Source organism: Chinchilla lanigera, unplaced genomic scaffold (assembly GCF_000276665.1).
Source record: "Chinchilla lanigera isolate Chin_1 unplaced genomic scaffold, ChiLan1.0 scaffold00033, whole genome shotgun sequence".
In the NCBI taxonomy this organism is placed as follows: Eukaryota; Metazoa; Chordata; class Mammalia; order Rodentia; family Chinchillidae; genus Chinchilla; species Chinchilla lanigera.
In genome coordinates this window covers 1,006,770-1,030,063 of record NW_004955434.1, presented here as the reverse complement: position 1 = coordinate 1,030,063, position 23,294 = coordinate 1,006,770, and the positions used below count along the sequence as shown (strand labels likewise).

At 41.0% G+C, this 23,294-nt stretch overlaps 1 protein-coding gene across 1 annotated transcript in view; it reads left to right on the top strand.

Moving 5' to 3' along the window:
* The window catches only part of Gda (guanine deaminase), a gene marked incomplete in the record, with an annotated part of 67,026 nt that overhangs the window by 20,350 nt on the left and 23,382 nt on the right, over positions 1 to 23,294 (top strand). The window contains 5 exon segments of the mRNA XM_005388518.2: positions 5,511 to 5,599; positions 7,772 to 7,943; positions 15,197 to 15,284; positions 17,354 to 17,459; positions 21,823 to 21,850. Of these exon segments, the coding sequence (XP_005388575.1) occupies positions 5,511 to 5,599; positions 7,772 to 7,943; positions 15,197 to 15,284; positions 17,354 to 17,459; positions 21,823 to 21,850 (483 nt within the window).

Here is a 23,294-nt window from a genome sequence, read left to right as displayed (position 1 = left end):
TCAGAAATCTTTGAAACTTCATGATTTTATCCTGTTTCACCTGCCGTCTTAGTGACTTGAGGAAGTCTTCGTGGAATGGGTAGAGATGTGCGTTGCCTTATTTCGTTGCACAGCTAACCTGTCTCACAATGCGCCGGTGAGCAGTTTATTCCATTGCATGGCAACAGGCCTCTTGCCCGAATTTGCCATGTGGTGTTTGAAGCCTCCATCCAGCAGAGGTTTGTTGCATTCCTGAGCAGCCATCACTCACCCGCTTGGGCTTTAGTACCCCTGACATTCTTGCTAGTGCACATCCTAGAGAGTCCCAGTTTCAAGTAAGAAAGTACTTGGAGCTGCTTGCTAAACAGAAGCTCCATTTTTTCATCTGGAAAACAAGGGGTTTGGGTGAGAAGGTCCTCGCCAGCCGAAACCATCTAAGAGTTCATGAAACTTGGATTTTGATGAATTGTGTGTGTGCCTGTCAGCCTAGACTGAGACTACGGCCGGTGAAGAAGGCCGTGGGCTGTGCCCGGCACATGCTGGATGGTGAATGAGTGAGTGAATGACTGCAAGAGTCTAGGCAACCTCGGATGAAAAAGCCATTACCTCATGAAGAAAACATCAATCATGTTTTATACTTTTGCTATGTTAAATTTTCAAAAACATTAGAGATTTTCTTAAAGTAAATCTTTAATTTCTTCATTATATTATATTATATTATACCCTACAAACTGGCTACCACCTTGATCTGGTTTGTACCACTGTTTCACGTAGTCCTTATCTGGAGTTCCCACTGGCATCTCTGGGGATTCAAAGCATGCCAGGTGCATCTGCATCTTGGGCCCTTGCACTAGATGCTCCCTCTACCCAGAACGCCCCTCCCAGAATAGCCAGAGGGCCTCTCCCCAACTGCATGCCAATCCGTGCTCAAACAGCATGTCTTAGGGCAACCATCGCACCCCACCTTTCGGTCTGTGCATTTACTTTCCTTCGTCTTTCAGCATAGCACTCACTCCTCTAGGCAGCATAACTTACAGCCATCTATCAGTTTATTGTACAGGGCACACAGGAAGCATTTCGTAAGTGAATATATGGCCTGGAAGGTCTGTTTCCCTCCTTCCTCCCTTGATGTGTATTTCATAATGTTTCTGAGCAATGAAAAATTAACTAAGACAGTAGGTGCACTCCTGCAATCTTCAAGAGCCTGAAGCAGAAGGATTGCTGTGAATTCAAGGCCAGCCTGAGCTGCATAGTGAGACCCTGTCTCATAAAGACAAAAAAAGTTCCCAACTTCTATGAAGATATAACCAATTCTTTTTTTGACACAGGCTCTCACTATGTAGTTCAGGCTGGCCTTGAACTAACTATATAGCTTAGGCTGGCCTTGAACTCAAGGTAACCCTCCTGTCTCAGCCTCCCAAGTGCTGGGATTTCAGGCATGTACCCTCACGCTTGGCTAAGAGATAACCAATATTAATATTTAGACATACCACCATTTCAACACATATATGGATACACACACCATTCTTTTACAAAAAAATGTGATCATACCATATGCATGACCTACTGTCTTAGTTAATTTTTCATTGCTGAGAAACATTATGGAACACACATTGCTCTAAAGAAGAAAGGTTTATTTTCGTTCACAGTTTATAGAGATTTCAGTCCATAGTCAGCTGGCTGCAAGGCAGGATGGTGTGACGGTGGGGCATGGCAGAGGAGAAACAGCTCATGGTGTGGTGGTGGAAAGCAGAGAGGGATCAAGGGAGGAAGGAGGGAAACAGACCTTCCAGGCCACGCACCCAGTGACCCACCTCCTCTAACCTGGGTTCAGCCTCTAGCATCGAGTTTAGCGATAAACTCATCCACTGATAAACATCACGCTCTCATGATTCAATGACCACCTCAACGCTCCACTCATGGCATCTAGTTGTGGGGGGGCATCTAGGTAGAAACCCCGACACCTAGCTTTTAAAAAATGTTCAATGCTGTATCAAGGATAACTTTCCACTTAGTCCATATAAGTCTCTACTGTCAATTTTAATTGCTCACTGATTATTTACATTGAGCCAGTTACTGACTTGTCGACTTTGAGATTGTTTGCAACTTTTCATTATTGCACAGGTGTGGAACACACTCCAGGGCTAGATAGGATGAGAAACCTAGAGAGAGGGCAGATTTAAAATCAGTGCTGTGGATGGCTGGAACCTGAGTTGACTGGAAAAGTACTCTTGGAGTACTGAAGAAGTCCTCATTGCTTTGTTACCAATGTGCTCTCTAAGGGAATTGTTTAAATCTTTATTTAAAGATTTTTCACAATTTAAAAGAACTTTCACAATTTAAAAAGTTTTTGTTAAATTTAAGTATGTGGAAGGCTGATAATTTCTAGAAAAAATTTAGATATATGCATGTTAGCATTAAGCTATGAATTGTATTTTAAAAATAATTCTGATGGAAACAAGATACAGTGAACCTTAATCTATTTTTTAAAAACCATGAACTTGCTCCTTTTTAATGGTTTAAAATGTTACATATTTTTTTTCTTCAGTTGCCAATTTTAATCTACTTTCCTTTATAGAGTTTTTAAACTAACACCATATGTTTTTACAATTGTGTCTATGTTGCTTTTCTCGTTGCTAAGACAAAAAACCTGACACCTCAAAGTGAAAGGAGGAAAAGTTTATTTGGCTCCCGGTTTGCAGCGGTTTCAGTCCATAATCAGCTGGCTCCAAAGCAGGGAGGCATGGCAGAGGAGCAATAGTTCATGGCAGCAGAAGACAGCAAAAGCAAAAGGGAGAGAGACAAGCCTCTTTCTGCCTTTTGTATTGTATGCAGTCTTCTGGCATGAGGGCTGTGCCAATCCAGGCAGTGGACTGACCCAGCAATCACCCACCCTTAGCCCCAGCACACCTTAAACCCAGAACTGCACCATGAATCAGTCATACACTCTAGATTTAGCCACCTCTGAAAAAGCCCCATGTAGGCTGCATGAGACTTTGGGAGGACTACTAGACATACACCATAACAACTTGAAAGCCTTTTATTGATCAGCCATTGCAGAATATTTTGTGGACATTATTTAAATGCTTAAAATTTCCTGGGAACACAAGGAAATTTAAAAATGTGTATTATAAAATTTGAAAGATAATTTGTCACATGTAAAATAAAAAGGCTGTGTAATATATCTGTGATTTCGTGTTACTTGCTGGAAGAATGAAATAGGAACTGCATGATTTTTTAATTGTACATTTCTGTGAATGTGAGTGCTGAGAAACATTTTTTATAAAAGTCAAGTAAATGAGAATACAAAGTTTTAGTACAGCACTGTTGATCAATCATCTTTTTTCTTTTTTTTTCTTTCCAGTACTGGGAATTGAACTCACGACCTTGTGCTAGCTAGGCAGGTGCTGTGCCACTGAGCTAAATCCCCAGCCCCTGTTGATTAATCTTGAACTCCTAAATTATTTGACAAAAATTTTATAATCTATCATCAAAAATATTAATGATTGGTTTGTAGGCAATTACATCATCTGTCAGTTTTATTGACAGCAAACTCCACAGTGCTACAGCAGTGTCAGAGGGTGCCAGGTGCAGGTGTCGCTGAGAGCACCTCTGAGCCTGGTGCTGGTGGGTATTCGATCTATTGTGTTGCGTACCTTGCTCCAAACTTGTCCACTCAGAGAAAAGGAGAGCTGGATTGCGTCATGGTGGAATTAACTGTCTCAAGTATACATTAAAAGACAATGGGAGGGCCAGGGATACAGCTCTGTGGTGCAGCATCTGCCTGGCAGGCGTGAGGTCCTGAGTTTGATTCCCAGTACTACCCCCCAGAAAAAGAAAATGGAAATCTGAAACCATGTGTGCTGGGATCTAATCTGGGCATTGAAAATAGTGAAAGAAGATTCCCTAGGGGGCTGGGAAAAAGTAGCGGGAGGAGAAGGTAAAGAGAGGGCTCATTGGGGTAGAACATTGGTTATAGTCGTAAAGAGGAAAGAAGAAAGTGTGGTCATATATGAGATTCAGTGGCTTTGGAGGTGGAACAGTTGTGGTTTGTGGACACATCAAAGGGGTGGTCATGGTTTCCGTGGCTGACGTGAAATAGAACAAATGACTGAGAACGCACTTATAGAAATAGTTGAGCATGGTCTCAAAGGGGGTGAAGCCCTAAGGAATGGTGAAGCGTTGGAGTGGAGAGACAGTATAAGGCAGGCAACAACGAAGTGGGAAAACAAGGGAAAAGTTGGTAAAGAGGAACCTCGCAGGGGGAGGAAAGATGCCCTTGAAACAAAGGGAGCAGATTTGTTTGCCTACACGGTGCTGCAGGAAAATGGTTTGACACAGGCCATGGGGAATGCAGAGGATCCCAAACTCATTCCCTTGCCCTGAGATATACATACCTGCCCTTTGAGCGGCCATCGGGGCAGCCCCATTCTTAGATGGAGACATTGAGAGTATGTATGAAGATGTAGGGGAGTTTGCTGCTTATGGAGGGGCAGTAAAAGAAGTCACAGCGAAGATTTTTCTAAGTGGCGAGTGGTAGGGTCTTGTTTAGGCTGGAGCTTGTCAGAGCTTTATGAAGATACTAGTAAAAATCAAGATCCAGTATGAGGAGTCCAGTGCATTCTAGTTTGGGTGTTGATGAGGGAAAAAACCTCACCAGAAACAGGGATGGGGACTTTATTCTGTCAGTTTTTGGAGAGTTAGACCTTTACCTAACTACTAAACAACCACTGGAAGCTGTTGGGTGTTCAGTCCTGTGAAGTGTGCGTAGTGTTATCCGCTGGTGGTGGATGGGAATATCAGATCAGACCGAGAGAGTTAGAGACCCCCATGCTTGCCCAGCTGCTGCCTTTAGGTTTCACAATCCTAACTTGAGCAATCCCTTTCTTACCTACCTCCCTTGAGGGTCTACTACACGGGACACTAGAAAAACACAGAAGACCTCTTTACAGAAGCTGTCTAGCATCTAAATAGCAACATGGTCCACAGCACACTCACCCTTCAGGCAGTTTTCATGGGCAGTTACATTTAGTGCTAATTAATTGCCTTATGTCATTACTTCTGCACCCCAGGGTTGGGCTTCCCCAGAGCAGCCTCACAAAGACCTTTTCATTCAAGGTAAAGTACATTTTCTAAAAGAATTCTTCCCTTTCTTCATTTTGATTTAGCTATTTTCAATACCTAGAAGTTTTGGTGTATCACATTATGGCAGCAAAGGAGAAGTTACCGTTTACATGTAGTGACCAAAGGCAAACTCTTGTCATTTTTGTCTCTAAACTCAATTCCATTTGCTATCAAATACCTTTTAAAATTGATTCAGCAGGGCCAGGGATGTAGTTCAATGGCACAGTGCCTGCCTGGCAAGTGCGAGGTTCTGAGTTCAATTCCTGGTACCAATCCCCCTACCCAAAAAAAACCACCCCCAAAACCTCAGCAACAGTACAGGCTTCCTTAAAAAGACGCATGTATTTAATGACAGCAAATAACTGGTGATTCGTTGATCTGTGATTTTGTCTTTCTTTCTTTTAAAGATAATGTTTTTAGAAGAAGCATCTCAGCAAGATAAACTAGCCGAAGAATGGGGCTTCAAGTCATGTGACGTGAGGGAATTGAGCCACCAGTAAGTCACCGACTTCTTCCCTTCCTCTGGGAGCCAGTCACCGGCTCCAGTGACAGGAAAGCTGCCTTAGGGAGCCAGAAGGACTGTCCACATTAATTAGCTGTTTAACTGGGGTGATGGGAAGGAAGAGAAGAGCAGTCTAAAGGACAGAACTTTGAGAACCGGAAGCTGCCATATTCATATATTTCTTCAGCAAATATCTGCTGAGCCTACCGTGTACACTTAGCCGGGCCTTGCAGAGTTTATCTTCCGAATTGTGTTATCTTCCAAAAAAGAAGTAATGGAAAGGGGAGAGAAATGACTGATAAACTGTCAGAATATGGAGCTGGAAAATAATTGCTCTAACATCATGATTAGGGAAGACCTATGTTGAGAAATATGTTTGAGCTGCAATTTTAGTGACTTTTAATATTGGTATAAAATGTGTTTCCTATGTTTAGGTCCATGTTTCTATAGCTTGCTTGATTTGTTTTTTGGATATGGGATTACTTGACCAGGTGTGGTTACATACACTTGTAATCACAGCTAATGGGAAGGCTGAGGCGAGAGGATCCCAAGTTCATGGCCAGCCAGGACAATGTAGTCAGTCTCTGTCTCAAAATAATATATAGTGGTCTGGGAGTGTAGAGCTCAGTGACAGAGCACTTGGTCTGGCATCAGGAGGCCTTTGATTCAATCCCCAGCACTGAAAAACGGAAAGGGGATACTTGTTTTCTGCCAGATATCTTAAATATGATATCTTGTTTCAGGTCAACTGTGTTTCCAAAGTAAAAGAAAAAAAAATACAGGTTTCATTCTGAAGACACTTTCATTCCTTGGAAGTTGTCTTTATGATAACGTAGCAAGAGCCATATTGAAGTGGGAATTTAAACACCTGGTTTGAAACACCTTACCCTGGGGGCTGGGAATTTAGCTCAGTGGCATGCGCCTGCCTAGCAAGCGCGAGGTTGTGAGTTTGATTCCTGGTACCAGAAAAAACAGCAACAACAACAACAACAAAAAACCAGAAACACCTCATGCTGTAGCTTTGCGCTTGTTAGATGCGAAGCAAGCTTCTGCCCTTCTGTGAGCTCATTCTGACAATTGAGCTGGTCACTAGCCACAGTCCAGGGAGCCAGGATGACTGCACATACAGTTTAATTGCGCTTGTAGTTGTACTCACAGCTCCTATCCCTTCCTCCTCCCCACTGCCTCTCGGTAGCTTGGAAGAATGTGGGGAGTACGCATGAAAATTAGTACAGTAACTCTGGTGTTGCTGTTCCTTCCTCTTCCTGGATTTCCATAAGAAACCGTGCTGAGGAACAAGGGGCGCTTGTGGTCACTGCTCGCAGGATGAGGACGATAGTAGTGGCAGTGCACACCGTCTTCTAACAGCCATTTGGATAAGTTTAGAGACTTCCGAGACCCTGGAGAAGCGGATCAGCGCTGTAGGAATGGGTCAGCTGTAAGAATGCAGGGGAATGCGAATACTAATTGGTGGATGCAGACAGCAGCAGGGATGATTAGAAACATCTGGGAATGGTACGCGCAGCACAGACACTCCCTCACTTAACCATTTCAACCAGTGGCCCATTTGTGTTCTGATCTCCTCAGATCACCTGTCCCTAACCAGCCCCAGTTTGGTCTTGTGCTTCTGTTTCAGAACTAGTACCTGGGGCCTACTAGGAAGGACTAGCTACCTTGCAGTCAGCCAAGACCAAGGCGACCGTGGAACCAAAGCCATAGCACTCTGTTTCTCATCCTCACTGTTGACTCATGTGTACCTCCCTCAGCCTAGCCCTAGACATTCTCAGACCTCCTCCTGTCCCAGCTTTGCTGTCTGACCTACAATCACCCAGTTGTGAGACCAGAGTCATAGAGTAAGGTCCTAGCTTCCCTCTGTTCTTGTGAGCCGACTGCTTTGCTTCTGTTTAGTGCTGAGCTTCTTCCTCTCACTGTCCTCTCCAGTTAGCCCTGCACCTACCATTTTGACACAAAGCTCTCTTTCCTAGCGGAGCATAAGCTTATTTCCAGACCTCTTGACAATAGGAAGACATACTGCTGTTAGTTAGACTGCTATAAACCGGCGTGGGACGATCAGTTAAGTGATGGTCAAAGAATGTGTGATTTTAAAGATGACAGAAAGACACTGAAGATGTTACTAAATGCTTTTCCTCTCGTGTTAATTTCCAGTGAGTTCTTCATACCTGGGCTGGTAGACACACACATCCATGCCCCTCAGTACTCCTTTGCTGGGAGTAACGTGGACCTGCCACTTTTGGAATGGCTGAAGAACTACACGTTTCCTACAGAACATAAATTCCAGAGCATTGAGCTTGCCGAGGAAGTCTACACCAGAGTTGTTGTAAGTATCCTGTATGTGCGTATTGTACCATGCTTGGTCATTTACACAAACTCCATCTCTAGAGGCAGGTTTAAGCTATCCAGCGTCAGAAGTTAAGGCTTAGATAAACCATAACAATTGTTGTTTGTTTTGCAGTGCTAGAGACTAAAACCCAGCACATTTGCACTGAGCTGTATCCCCACCCCTTTTTTATTCTTTATTTTGAAACAGAGTCTTGCTAATTCAGTAAGTTTCCCAGACTGGGCCCTTGGTGCAGTCCTTTACTTTGGCGTCCCAAAGTGCTGGGTCTATGGGTGTATGCCACATTGCCCAGCGACAGTTATATTTTTTAGTTTTATCACAGCTCAGTGACTTTGTGTCCACCTCACCTACGCAGCCAGTCAGTGGCAAAAAGAGACTTTGAGTCTAAATTACTAAAATCTCTAATCTGGTGGGCTCTCTGTTGTTCTCTTTTACATATAATTCTTGTGCTTTACATTACCAAATTTGAGTTGAATGCATGTGTGTGTTCCCTTATTCCTGTCACTTTGTGATGCTGTTCTGAAGACCATATGGAATAGCTATGTGATCTTTGAAAAGTTCTGTGACTCATTTTCCCCATCTGTAAAAAGTACAGATAATCATAGTACCTACTTCATAAAATTGTTGTAATAATTCAGCAAGTCAATATTTGTGAGGTTCTTTTTTTTTTGGTTCTTTTTTTTTGTTTGTTTGTTTGTTTGTTTTTTTCTGGTACTGGGAATCGAACTCACGACCTTGCACTTGCCAGGCAGGCACTGTGCCACTGAGCTGAATCCCCAGCCCCTATTTGTGAGGTTCTTAAAAAGGTACCTAGCACATTGTAAGAGTGCCATAGGTTTTCTTTAAAAATATCCAAGGAAATAAAAAATTAAAATTTCAAATTACTGGTAGAAGAACATCACGTTATTTTGGCAGGTTTGCCAGGAGGGAATAATGGACAGGTCCCATGTGCCCTCTTGAGCGTGAATGCCACTAGAGGGAGCGCTGGAGCCCGTTCAGTCAGTGAACAGTGGCTGTAGTGTCAACTACACAGCGACTGAAAGCTCTTCCCTCCACTCTTTCAAGAAAATCAGTTCCTTTCTACTGCAACTCTGTGCCCACAACCGGCGAACATGTAGCAATCAGATCCTAAAGCTGCAAATCCATTTTCATCTGACCATTGCTTCCTGCCATTCAGTACCCTTGGGCTGTACACTCTTGGATTTCTTTCCTTTTTTTCAGTACAGGGAATCGAACTCAGGGCCTTGTGCTTGCCAGACAGGCACCGTGCTGCTGAGCTAGGTCCCTGGCCCATCACTCTTGGATTTCTTGGATCCACTGATAGTTTTTCTTGTAAGGTGTTGACAGCATTACGTCTGCACTGACTGGTTTAGTCATCCTGCCACTTTCCCTGATCTTGCATCATTCCAACCTTCAGAGCAGAAGCAAGTGTTCACATTTATACACTTGCCTTGCTTACTTATAAATTCAGTGTAATGGTGGGGCTTACATATATATTTAGCGTGCCTCCACATGACATGAGAAAAACTGAGAAGGGGTGAAAGCTATGTATGAAGTTACACTGTGTTAATGAATTGTGGTACACTGGTTAATGAATTGGTACACTGTGTTAATGAATTGTGTTAACCACACCAAATGTTTATTCTTAGAATTTATTTATACTTCACATTGTTCTAAAAATGGTTTGAGATAGCTTAAAATTGCATAGTATCCAACAAAAGAAAATGAGTCATCAAATCACAGCAAAGAACAAAAAGGAAGTGGGAAAAATAAAATAAAATCAAGAAGCCAACCCATGTCCTAGGGGTGGGACACATGCTTCTGTTAGAGTTTGTCACAAATTTGGCTATAAGTTCCTATTGGCTGGCCCAGGGGAAGAAATCAGTTATGGAATTTATACTGTGTATATGACTTTTTAAAACTACACTTGTCAGATGAAGCATATCTGTTCCTCCTACTAAAATTTAAGGAAATTAATCCCATGTATTTTCAAAAACACGTATTGTGAAGATGCTATAGGATGAAAGAGTTCAGCTAGATCAGACTTTTGTGCTTAGAAAGATAGAAGTCAGGGGCCATATATCCTTCAGGAAAGAGTCTGTAAATATCAGAGATTTAAGTATTCTCCATCAGTGAGTACAAAGGTTTCATTCCTGACAAGCATGTGCATTTGTCCATCCTGTGTTTTGGATTACGAGAAGGCCCATGTAGTTCAAGAAACTTGAGAGTTACTCCATAGAAACTGTTTCTGGGCTGAAGGTTTTCTAGTGCAAGACAAAGAAATACAAAGGAAGTAGCCAGGAATAAAACTAATAATGTTTTTGCTTTTTGTTTTCTCCCCTGGAAAACATTCATAGACTTACTTCAACAAATTTGCTCCATCAATTATGGCAGTGATAAATTATTCTGCAGATTATTTAAAATATGTATTAGCAAAAATTTCCTGTGATTATTAAAGGGAAAAATCCCAGTAAGCCAAACCTAGAATGTCTCCTTTTAAATACTACGAACTGAACAAGAGATTGCAGTTTCAAACAGGACTGAAATGAACTAGAAAGAACAGAAAATGGGAATCTGCCCAAGTGATAGTTAGGGGAAAAGAAGGTAAGCTCCTCAGTGAAAGGGAGCAGGGGGAGCCAGACCACCTCCCCCATCACTGGAAATTAGTTTGAAGTTTATGGTCATCTTCACTGGGGAATTTCTTTGAGCTCATAAAACTTGGTCTCAAAACCCTTTCTGTTAAGAACTGGTAGCTAAGAAAAGGTTAGGAAATAGAGTCGACACTTTGTTGTTGTGCTAGACAGATTTCCCTATGAATGGGGAACTGCAGAGTAGTCATTAATAGCTCTCTCTAAGACTTGTGAGAGGCTAAAGTGGACTAGGGGCCTGGGAAGCCCAAGCAAACCTGGATGAAGACGGCTTCTCTTAGTTTTTAAAGTTACACACGTAACAACCGTGTAGCTGGTTCATTCAGTAAGCTGAACTCAGTAGGAGCAAACAGCTTTGGGTTCTTTCCCTCCCTCTGCCCGCCTCTTCTTCCCTCCTTCTTTTCTCCCCTTCCTTCCCTCCCAGGGGGCTCTCCCTGCCTTGCCCTTTGTCTGTAATTTGGGCAGATCCCTAGCCTTTCCAGTATTGTTCGTTAATTCCAGTCTAATTTAAAACTATACTTTCTCCTCCTGTTAGTTCCTTTCTCCTTATCCCACAGACTGCTGGGCTCAGGCCTGGCCCCAAGAAAGGGACTAACAGTCCAGTATCTGTGGACTGATTCCGTTGCAAAATAGTCAACTTTTCCACTTTGACTTCATCTTCAAAGCAGGACTTTAGAAAGGTGCTTAAAATTTTCAGAATTTAAAAAAAATTTCGATTATACTTCTGTTTTAATTTTGAGTTCTATTTTATTCTGGTTAGTGAAGATGACTTGTGTTACTATCTTGGGAATAATTGAGAGATTTATTTTGTGACCTAATAAAAGCTTAATTTTTATGATTGCTCTGAAAATTTTAGCAGTGCATATTTTCTCTCTTGATAAAGTCTTTTTCTATATCTGAGATTATTTCACATAGCATGGCAAGATTTCTTCTCTGTTTTTGACTACCATTCCATTGGGTATGCATACCACAACTTTTTTATAATTCATTTGTTGATGGCCGCTCAGGTTGATTCTGCTACCCGACCACTGAGAATAATGCTGCAGTGAACACGAGAGTATAGACGTCTCTTGGAGATCTTGATGACATCTCCTTTGGATATATTCTCAGCAGTGGGTTTGGTAGGTCATATCATAGCTCTGTGTTTATTTTTAGGAAACTTCTATACGGTTTTCTACAGGAGCTACACTAACTTGAATTCTCAACAACAGTGTTAGAAGAAATTGCTTTCTTCCATAAACCTCATAGCACTTATCTTTTTTTTTTTTCATAATGCCCATCTTAATAGATGATAATTTTTTTTGTTTGTTTGTTTTTGTTTTTGTTTTTTCTCCAGTACCAGGAATCAAACTAACAACCTTGTGCTTGCCAGGCAGGCGCTGTGCCGCTGAGCTAAATCCCCAGCCCCATCTTAATAGATGTGAGGCATCTCAGTGTAGTTTTGATTTTGTAGATTTTTTGTTTTTACCCATTCATTTTTTTTAACGAGTACTTCTTTCAATAGGTGAACGCTTGTCCTCTGTTCTGGGGAATGTAATTCTCTTTGCCCGTCTCTGTTTCTCTCTTTCTCTTTGTGTATCTCTCTTCTTTCCCTTTGTGTGTGTCTTTCATACAGTGTATTCTTCCCTCTAATTAGCTCTTTTTCTGTAAGTACTATGACAAAGACACTGGTGCTTCTGAATCTACTTTCATGTGTTTGAGTTTTCTTTCTTGCTACGTCCTTACACAATGTCCTAGCCTAATTTTTTAAAATCATTAATTCAGTCTTACTGGTATGATAAACCATTCTTCTTGAGGAAACACTGTTCTACCCTATTCACCTGAAGATAATTTTAGTTCATTTTATGTCTCTTACTGTTTTAGTAGTTCTGCTTTCCTAGGTGTTCATTCAGCCAGTACTGGCTGAGCACACACTAGAATGCACACTAGACCTTTTTCTAGTTGCTGGAGATCAAATTCTGTCATGATATTAGCTTTTCATCTGGAGTCATAATTCTAGTGGAGCGCTGATCTATTTCTAGTGCACACAGATTCTAAATATTCTATACTAGCAAGTAGATATATTTTATTTCATGGGTAAACTGTCTTAAAAATTTGGAAAGTTGTCATGAAGATCCAGGTTTCCAAAGTGTTTTTGTTTGTTTGTTTTTGTTCTTTTGGTTTTTTTCTGGTACCAGGAATTGAACTCACGACCTTGCGCTTGCCAGGGAGGCGCTGTGCCGCTGAGCTAAATCCCCAGCCCCCTTCCAAAGTCTTTTGACCTTTAAGACTAGTTGACATTACTAGGCTGTCTACGAATTGGCTGATGCCAAGTAGAGGATACCCAGGTGGAACATGCCCTTCCCCGGTATCTTCGTTCCAAACCGTGTCACTCCTGCAAGCATTTGAGCTCTGACTCCTATGCTACTCAAGAAAGCCCTGTGAGTTCACAAAGGAGGAAACTGATGCAGAGAATTCAAGAGAAAATAAAACAACTAAGGAAAAACCCAGTCTGGAGAATATTCTTCTACACTTTCAAAACATCTGCAGAAGACATACCCCAAAGTAGTTCGGTCAACCAGTCCTCTTTACCAAGTGCTCCAGCGGGTCAGGCAGTATCAGTTCCATTTTCTTTTCAAAGACCTTCATACCTCCTCCCAGTATCTTATTTCAGTCTGATTTGGACCCTTTCTGATACTACTGTAATGTGGCCGTGCTCTTTGCCTCTGTCACAGTTATTGATCCTCGTTTCTTGGAATCAGGATTACCCTTTTTTTCTGGTGTCACTCTCTCATTAAAATGCATCTTCTGAGAGCTTCCTAGGAAAATGTTCATGGGGGGTAAAAGTTGTAGGTCTTGGAATAGCTAATCATTTCTGTACTCTGCCTTCATGTTTGATTAATAATTTACCAGGCAATAAAATTCGACATTAAAAGTAACCTCTCCAGAATTGTGAAGGCATTGTTCCTCTGCCTCCAGCATTGTTGGTGAGAACTGCAGGGTCACTGTGATTTCTTTCATTTTTCTATGACTGGGTTTCTTTTTCTGGAAGCTTATGGTTTGTTTGTTTTTTTTTTTTTTAACTTATCGACTTAATAGCTCACAATTATATGACTTATTTGATCTCTGCTTTTTATTCATTGTGCTGTGATGATTTTCATCTCCTCCATTTACTTAAAGAATTGCTTTAGAAAACTCTGAGTCTAAATGTTAGATCTCCTGGCTTGACTCATTTTTACATTTTTGCTCCTAACTTCCTAAGAGATTCTCTTCTGATTTGTCCTACAATTTTTCTGTTGGCTTCCAGATATATCATATATAATATTTTCACATTTGGACAGCTATTGTTCTCTGATTTTCTTAATCAGCATTCATTCTTAATAAGCATCCTGTTCTTATTTTGGGAATTTATACCTGATTATATTTCTTTGAGGCTATTAATTATAGTTTTACACTGACCTTTCTTTTGACCATATAGATTATGTTTCTGCCAAAAAAAAAAAAAGTTTGCATTCTCTCTCATACCCCTTCCCCTGTATAGTAACTTTCCTCCAATGTCTGTCCAACTTTGGACATGCATTCATATTTAAATGTGATGCCCTAAAATGCCAATAGGAAGATTTGAGTAGAGCTAGCACCTGCCAATGAGGGAACATCATCGTGGGATGACCTGTAGAAGCAGTCCACAGTCCCCTTAAGAGGCTCTAAGCGTTGTGGTGGGGACATTGTTCTTCTAGAGCTAATCTTTTTCTCTGGGGAAGAATCCTCTGTGCCTTGTCAGGAGAAGTGGAAGTAACACATGTGGTAGTCTGGGGAAGATTAGTGGGGACCCTGGAGATCAGCCAGATCTCCATTTTAACCACTTCACTCCTTGTTTTGGGGGAACTGTACCCTAACCGGTTTCTGCGGAGAGCATATCTTTCCAAGGAACAGGTTAGTAGTTGTTGGGTGATTTCAACATGGTGGAGCAGAATCCTGCCAAGCATTAACTCTCAGCAGACAGACTTGTGGCCGATTCCCTGCTAGCACCTGCATGCGTCTCCCTCTCTTCCCAAGGTTGTTTACAGCTTCTTATCCATGTTCCTTGTCTTCTAAGAAGACACTGAAATGTTTCCCCTGTTCCCGTCTCATGTTCTTTTTGTAGGTGAACACATTCTATACTTGCTTACCGTGTTATTAGTAAAAATTGTTAAACACAAAAGAGACAGATACATGTGACCAAATTGCCAGGTGGAATTAAAAGTCAGGCTGAATAATTTTACCCAGTTAGTAGATAGAAGAATCTCATTCTGCATTCCTAGATGCAAGAAGATGTAGATATCCTCTAACAATCCTAAGAAATAAGGAATTAATTAGTATCACTTTTGTGAATTCTGAAACACAGAAGTATGTGACTCTAGGAAATTAAAAGTATCAACTTCTTAAGCTAACACTTTAGGGATATAAATACTTTTGCCATTTATTTAAATATAGTTCACATCAAGATGGCATACCTTTAAATAAAAGCATTTGAAAATTAAAAACTAGAATTCTATTTTCATCTTGTAAATGCCATGTGACTTTTTGGAGCGCATGTAATTCAGGGTTTTTGTGATTTATTTTTAGAGAAGAACATTAAAGAATGGAACAACCACAGCTTGCTACTTTGGAACAATTCACACTGATGCATCCCTGCTCCTTGCAGAGATTACAGGTGAGCAGATGAAAGCAGGATTTATGTGCACATCAAGCAAAGACTGCCAGCCCAGGCCTGACGACAACTATTTGGTGGGCAGTCCTGCCTCTTAATTGCTAGAATTGGACCATTGCATTTTCTGCAAGTAATTAGGTGTCTCTGTATAATTGTGGCCCTTGAATTTTTCTTGTTTAAGTAATTTGATTATTTACTTATGGTTTCTAATTCCAGAGTAATGTTTATGGATCTGAATTTTGTGTACTAATATGGAGCTTTTTAGAGAATTCTTCCAGTGGCAACAGTTTATTTGGGTCTCTTGGCTAGACTCCGGGCAGAGTGCTTGATACTGGGAAGAGAATGAAAGAGAAAATAGTCTCTGACCTAGAAGAGCCAGACAGAGTACTTCACACCGATTGATTAATAATTTTAGTAACATCTGTGGTGCTCTTACCAGGTGCCCAACATTGGATCAAGCACTCTGCATGGATTGAGTAAGCTGCAGACAGCCTTGTGTGATAGTTATTGATGTCCCCTTGGTACAAATAGGTAAACTGATGTTCAGAGGCAAAACTCGATGCCCGAGGTAGAATAGCTAGTAAGCCAAAGTGAGACTGAATTTAGGTTGATGATTCTAAAACTTTCACCCAGTACAGTGTCTGGCATGTAGCGAGCGCTTAGTAAATGCTATTGACTGATGCACTGAAGACACTGCTGGTGGCTGGTGTATTGATGCCAAAGGCTTAATGTGTGATACTGAAAGTAATTATTACAGTGATCAGAGGAGGCAAAGAGAACCCAACTAGGTCATCTGCGAAGGTTTCATTGATAGGACCTCCAAACTGGACTTTGGAGAGAATAAAATATCTCCTAAACATCTGAAATGAGATGGACAGAGGCGTGCGAACAAGGATGTGTCACTGGTGGATACAGGAAGCAGGAAGTAGTTTAATGGAGAAGACTGCGTGGTGCGGTGCTTGAGAATGTTGGGCAGATGGGATGGCTCAGATTATGGAGGGTCTTCAATAAACATCAAAGATCCCAGCAAGATTTTAGACCACGTGATACAATGAAAGTGATATTGTAAGGGAGAATAATGTAATAGCCAGTATTAAACTGAATTACAGGGGAAAGAGAGCATCAGAAAACATTTTGAAAAACTCATATCATAGCAGTGGGAACTTTATAAAAACAACATTGTCCTATGTACCTTCAACTTTCTTGCTGAAACAGAATTCTTCCAGCAGCTCTTGTGAGTACAAGGTTCATTAGTGTTCAGAGCTGCTAGTGACATGAAGTAAAATTCCCCAAAGTAATGTTACTGATACGGTGACAGTTAAGGAAAGCAGCAGTATGGTACGAGTAGCATACACAGAGCCTCGTGTACATAACTGTGTATATTCTTCATAACCCTGCATACAGCAGAGGACAGTGGGAACATACAGGTCTAGGTCTTAAGCAAAAGCATCTGTCATCCTAGGAATTAACTGGAGAGATAAGGTATCAAACCCAAGTGCAGCACACGGAACCACTCATGTTCTCAACACTTTACCATGCTGTTTCATCAAGGAGAGCACCATGCATACACAGGCCGAGACTCAATGCAAGGCGCGACAGTGGAGTACTTGACAGGAGGGAGATTGTGAGTAGAGGAGAAATGGAAGGGAAAAAAAAGAGAAGAGACAGAGTGCAGGTATGCTGAAAAATAGTACAGTGTTTCCCTAGGATCTGAGGCTGTTCCCCCTTCACTGTGTGATAAAATGAGGACAAAGATAGTTGACACAGGTAAAAATAGAGACAAACTGTGTGCGGAAAGGGAAAAGCTGATTAAGAAGTACTGGACACCCAGTGATTACCTGCTCAGGCAGGGCATGTGGATGTACAATACTTGGAAACACCTCTACAACTTGCTGTAGTGAGTGGGTCTGTCATGGTTATTATTCCAAAGTGGTAAGTGGTGTGATGCTGAATGCTCCTTTACACTGCATTTTCATAATTATTTTAATTAAATGTATTTCTAAAAGGCTCAACAAAGAACACTTTGGAAAAGAAAGATTCCTTCAGATTCTTTTTGTGTGTGTGTTTCACAGATAAATTTGGGCAACGGGCATTTGTTGGCAAAGTCTGCATGGATCTGAATAACAGTGTTCCAGAATACAAGGAGACCACTGAGGAATCGGTCAGGGAGACAAAGAGGTAACCTGCCCATGTGTCTTCATTTGTCTTACGGATGAGTCTTCTGCTACACTGATGGATTTGGAGAGGGAGAGCGCAAATCAGATACTTCTTCTGACTCCTTTGGGATCTGCACATGGCAATTCAGAATGTTCTGTTTAATGCCGTGTCTGCTGCTACAGTGAATCTGCTTTAACACTTGATAGTTGTTCTTGATTTACAAAGTGCTTTTTCAGACAGTGCCATGCTTGATCTTTGGTAAAATCTCCATGAGGTATCTTTTATGATAAGAGAAGTGAGTCTGCCTAAGCTGACTTGTACACAGTCCCTGCATTCACCAGTGTGCTGCTAGTATAATGAGATACCATAGAGAAGCTATGCACAAGGGAAAAAGGTGTATTTGGACTTAAGGTCCTGGGCTTCCTGCACTTGATTGAGTCGCCCCATGTCTTTGGGCTTCTGGTGGGGCAGCGCATCATGGCAAGAGTGCATGGCACAGCAAACCAGGCACCTCGTGAGCTGGGAAAGCAGAGCGAGAGCCCAAAGACTGGCAGGATTCCCATCCCCCTTGGGCCACCGCACACATCTCCAGTGAGCTATGTAACCTCGGGGCCTCTATCACATGGGCTTCTGGGGGATCACTGTCAGATTGTAGAAGCCAGGTAACTTTTAAGTGACAGAGCCAAAATTTATAACCAGGGTCTTTGAATCTTTATTTAGAGGTCTTTGTACTATGTGGTTTGGTGCTGAATGCTCATATTTAACATTTAAAAGAGAGAGTATAAGAGAGAGAAACAGAAGCCATTCAGGAGCATTTGTTACAGCATGCGCAGATTCACACGGCGCTGTGCGGGCTCATTTACAGGGTGAAATCTTACACAGGAAGTTTGGGAAAATGAGTTACAGTGGTAGACTAATGAAAGCCATTTCACTACAAAAGTTTTCTCAAAAATACCAAAAGAACATGTGCTCCGCTAGTATAAAATATGGAGAGGCACAAAAAACTACAAAGAAGACAAATGTTCTTTATACGTAAAGCATGTAAAATTACCAGTAGATTGGGATTTTACTCTGGACCCTTTTAGTGTTTCTTTTCAAGGTGGTATATACATCCCTCACTACCAAAGAAAAGTTGTTCTGCATAGCTACAGGAATATCTGTAACCTACTCACACAGAACATCCCTTCTCCAAAACTGTGACCTGAGAGGACATCTTCCAAAGTGACTTGTGTGAGAGGAGGCCATGGTTTCTTTTTTCTGCCTTCATTCCACATCTGTGTGTGGGACCTTACTGTACTACAAAAGTACAAGGTTTTAAAGACATTTGATCCATGGCACACAAGCTAGAGAGAGACTTTGGGAAGGACCAAGGCCTCTTTTGCTGCTGTTCACCATAAAACTTGACTCAATGGAGGCTGTGCACAGCCTCTTTGGGGAGGTTGTAAACAACGTTGGGGAGATCTCCACCTCAGACAATAGGGCTCCACATGCAGACTGAATTATAAAAAGTGGGTGTGTACAAAGACATTGGGAACATGTGTCCACATAAAGACCTACATGTGAATCATAGTATCATTGTTCATAGAAGCCAGGTATGAATCAAGTCTCTCTATGCACCAGTATCAAATCCTAGTGGAGGACTTGCCACACCTCACCAGTACCACACACGTGTTAAGCCACTTGCACGAATCTGCTGAGGCACAGAATCCTACACAACAGTTAAGAGAAGTAAGTTATTATTCACACACAGGCAGTGACAGGTAATAGAAGCTCAGGATTCATGCCAGCGGGTCCCCCAAGGCCCAGAAAGAGTGGAATCTTATCTGTGTGTGACCCACCTTGCAATACAGCTCAGGACCCTGAAACAGTGCTCTGTCTGGGGTTTTATACAAGGGGGAAACCTCAGTCAGTAAGCTAGAGAGTTTTAGGACATTCTGTTCTAACAGGAAAAACAACAGAGCCCACGTTGGTGTGGCCAGGTGCTCCTTATCTGAGGTTGCTGCATTTACAGTACATTCTGTACTCTGAGGACCACAAGCAAGAAGGAGGAGGAGCTGGATCACCAGGGCCATCAGAGGGCTTTTCCTACACCAAAGAGTGGAAGCCATGGAAGTTTCCATCAACTGGCAAACAAATAAACAATGTACAGTGGCATGTCGTTCAGCAATAAAAAGGAATGAGTTATGGACATATACTACAACATGGATCTAGTTTTAAATATGCTAAGAGAAAGAAACCATACACAAAGGCACTTATATGATTCCATTTCTATGAAAAGTATAGAAAATATAAATCTGTAGGACAGAAATTGAGCTTAGAGATGGGCTGGTACTGAAGGTAGGAATGCATATTAGCTGTAAAAGGGCTCACAGATCTTAGTGGAGGAATGAAAATGTTCAAATCTGGTTTATGATGGTAGTTCCAAAACTTAGACAATTTGCTAAAATTAGGGAATAGTGGGAATTTTATGGTAGGCAAATACAACTCCACTAAAATCGTTTCAAAAAATATGTCTGAGATGTGTGTTTCTCGTTCACATCCTTCTAAATAAGAGGTAGGTAGGAAGTTATGCATTTTTTAAAGCAAATATCTTTGATGTTTGGCTCTTAAGTTTTATTTTTTTTTATTTTATTTTAAAAAGAAAACAAAACAAAATTTCAAAACAGGATAATAGGAGAATAACATTGGTTAATACATTGCGTATTGTTATCTTTAAATTAGTTACTCAGAGTACAAGATATAGATATCTAATTGTTCAAATAATAGCACAAACCTTCCTTTCAATGAACAAACAGAAATTAGTAGTATAACTATCTTAACTATCTCGTGTATATATATTTTTTTCTTTTCTTTTTTCCCTTCTTTTTCCGTTTCCCCTGTCTGAGTTTTTAGGTTTAAAGAGAATGATTTAGTATACAAAGATATTGAAGGCATAGATAGCATATTTTCAGAGATTCTGACTATATATATGCTTTTCCTGACGTGGAACAGCGCTTCTCTCGCTGCTCCGGCCATCCTTCCTCTTACTTTTCTACCCTAGTCCCACAAGTTGAAGCAAAATTGTTTTTAAAAGCCTGAGAATCTCAAGCTATGTCACTAAGTTCTGGAATCCTTTTTGATGTAGAATTAAGGTTGAAAGATGAATGTATCCACTTAAGTCCTTCTTCCCATTTGCCATGGACCGGATGTGGGTTTACCCCATCTGAGGAAATTGGTGTGTTACTTTAAAACTTTTGCACATCAATACTATTTTTGTGTATCAAATTATATTTTAAATCCTTGAGGAAATACCTTAAGAATCCTAGTATAAATCCCTTGGTAAAATGAAGGATTCCTTTTTTTAAAATTACCCTCTCCTATATTGTATCAAGGATCTTTGTGTAGATTGGATTTGCTTTTAAGTGTGTGTGGTCTGCTCACAAGATTGCTTTTGTTTGTGGGCCATATTATTGTTTAAGGCTGTGAATTTTCATTGTGTTCATTGTGATATAACAAGGGGAAATGCTGATCACATGGGGATCTTTCTACATGATTGAGAGTGGCTCTTCTTTAGTACCTTGAGTAATTGATAAAGAATTCATTGTGTTATATTCAACATCGAAGAAATACAGAAGAAAATTCTTTTGGCATAAATATTTCCCCGGGGAAAAACACCTATCCTAATATAAGGTTTAGAAATCCAACTTTATTTTCATTTCTGAGGCCTTGGGCAGGTTAAGCATTTCCTCTTGAAAGGAGGGCAGAGGGCTTGCTGCATGCTCAAAGTGGAGGAAATACCTACTTTCCCTTTACCATTGGCTGGTTATATGCTTAGTTTTTCCAGAAATCCACTTTCATGGCTCTTGTAAAGTTTAATTTACATTTGATACTGAAACTAAAGAATACCAGAAGACAGGGAACTGTAGCTAGTAAACTAGAACTTGGGGCCAGGGCAGAAATAGCCATTTCAAAACCTTTGCTTACAGTTGTCACCATCCGTGCAGCAACACTGGTAGGATCACCATTCAGTTCTTTCACTACACTTCCTAAAATCACCATTGGCCTTGTCTTCTGCCGTACTCCAGTACCCACTCTTGGAGGACCCTGGCTGTGGAAGTAAGTGCTGCTGTTGTGTGAACCGGTAACTTCCACGTTAGGGAAGCTAGAAATAGACAGCCCATGGCAATATTGCCCTCCAGACAGCTCAGCTAGTGTTAGAATGGCTGCAAATGAAAAAGCAGAGTAATTACTACTTGTTAAACTTCCGTTAGTCCTGCTGAAGCAAGAGCAGCATTAGCAATATTTCCATGGGAACCAGGACATGTAAGGATCATGTTTTTACCCTTTTAATACATTTGTTTGAAAATACTTACATTTCTCTAACTTTGTTTGTTGCTTGTTTCAGATTTGTGTCAGAAATACTTGGAAAGAAGGTAAGTAAGATTGTTCCGAGCTTGCATTTGCATTGCCCTTTCATTAGCTGTCGGATCCATTAAGTAGCTAGAGATCACTTTGTGTGCATTTAGCTTATTCTGTGCCTGAGGAAGTTTTTTCCTAGAACCTGAAATTGTCCTAGTGGACCCAGGAACTCCTCTCAGTGAGGTCAGGCATTTCAATTTTAAAATATCTAATCAACAACTATTCTATATATCCAGTGTATATAGTAGGGTGATTTGATATATGTCTTCATTGTCTAATGATGATCACAGTTAAATTAATTTACACCAAAACTGCACAGCAGACACTAGAATCTTTTCATTATATAACTGATACTTTGCACCCTTTGATCAATATCTCCCCATGTAACTGAAAAATCTGACTTCTGGGTATTTATCCAAGGAAACAAAGTCAGTATCTCAGAGGGATGTCTGCACTCCTATGTTCATGCAGCATTATTCACTATAGCTTGAGATATAGAAGTATCACAAGCATATGTGGACAAACGAATGGATACCTACATGCAGTGTGTGTCTCTGTGTATATACATACAATATATGGAGATATATAGTGTGTATATACATGTATACATATAGTGACATTTTTCAATGATAAAAAGAAGGAAATTCTGACATTTGTAATAACATGGATAAATCTATAAAACAAAAAGCAAAACAACACACAAAAAAAACAATGTATAAAACATTATGCTAGGTCAAAGAACCTAGCCCTGGAAATACAAATGCTACATGAGCTCTTTGATTTGTGAAATCTAAAAAAGCTGAGCTCACAGAGACAGAGGTCAGGCACTTTTTTTCTTTCTGCTGAAGGCTGGTGCAACCGTACATCTAGACCTCTGTATGTGTGTGTGTATGTATGTATGTATTTATTTATTCATTTATTTTTGACACACAGCTTTGAAATTGAGAAGTACTGATTTTAATGTATTTAATCACCACTCATATATGTGCAAATATGAAGTCTGCTTTATTTTTATAATTATGGGTGCATTTCTTGGCTACAGAACTTCTTATGCATAAAATCCCTTGGCCACGTGCTACAGGAAAATGAAATCGAGTCAGGTGGGTGAGCTTCACCCCGAGTTCACTGAGCTGTTCATTGATCTCAGATCTGAAAAGCTCTGTCATTGCCCAGCTGAGTGTCTTTCTCCTCTAGGACCTATCAGTTTTGCAGGACTCTGGGGAGGAGGGAGAGCAATTGTGGGGCTGTTTGGCGACCTTCTCACTCTGGGTCAGACCACCGGGCAGTGTCCGGTCCTGAGGCACTGGCTGCCCTGCTCACATGTGTGCGGCCTTTCAGACGCTGAAGAGATTTGGCCACTTGTCTTTGGCAGTGTCCTGGCATTGGTGAGCCTCTGCAGATGAAGCTATTTCCTGGGTCTAGCCCAGCAGGCCAGCTCACGGTTCCAGGAGATCATCT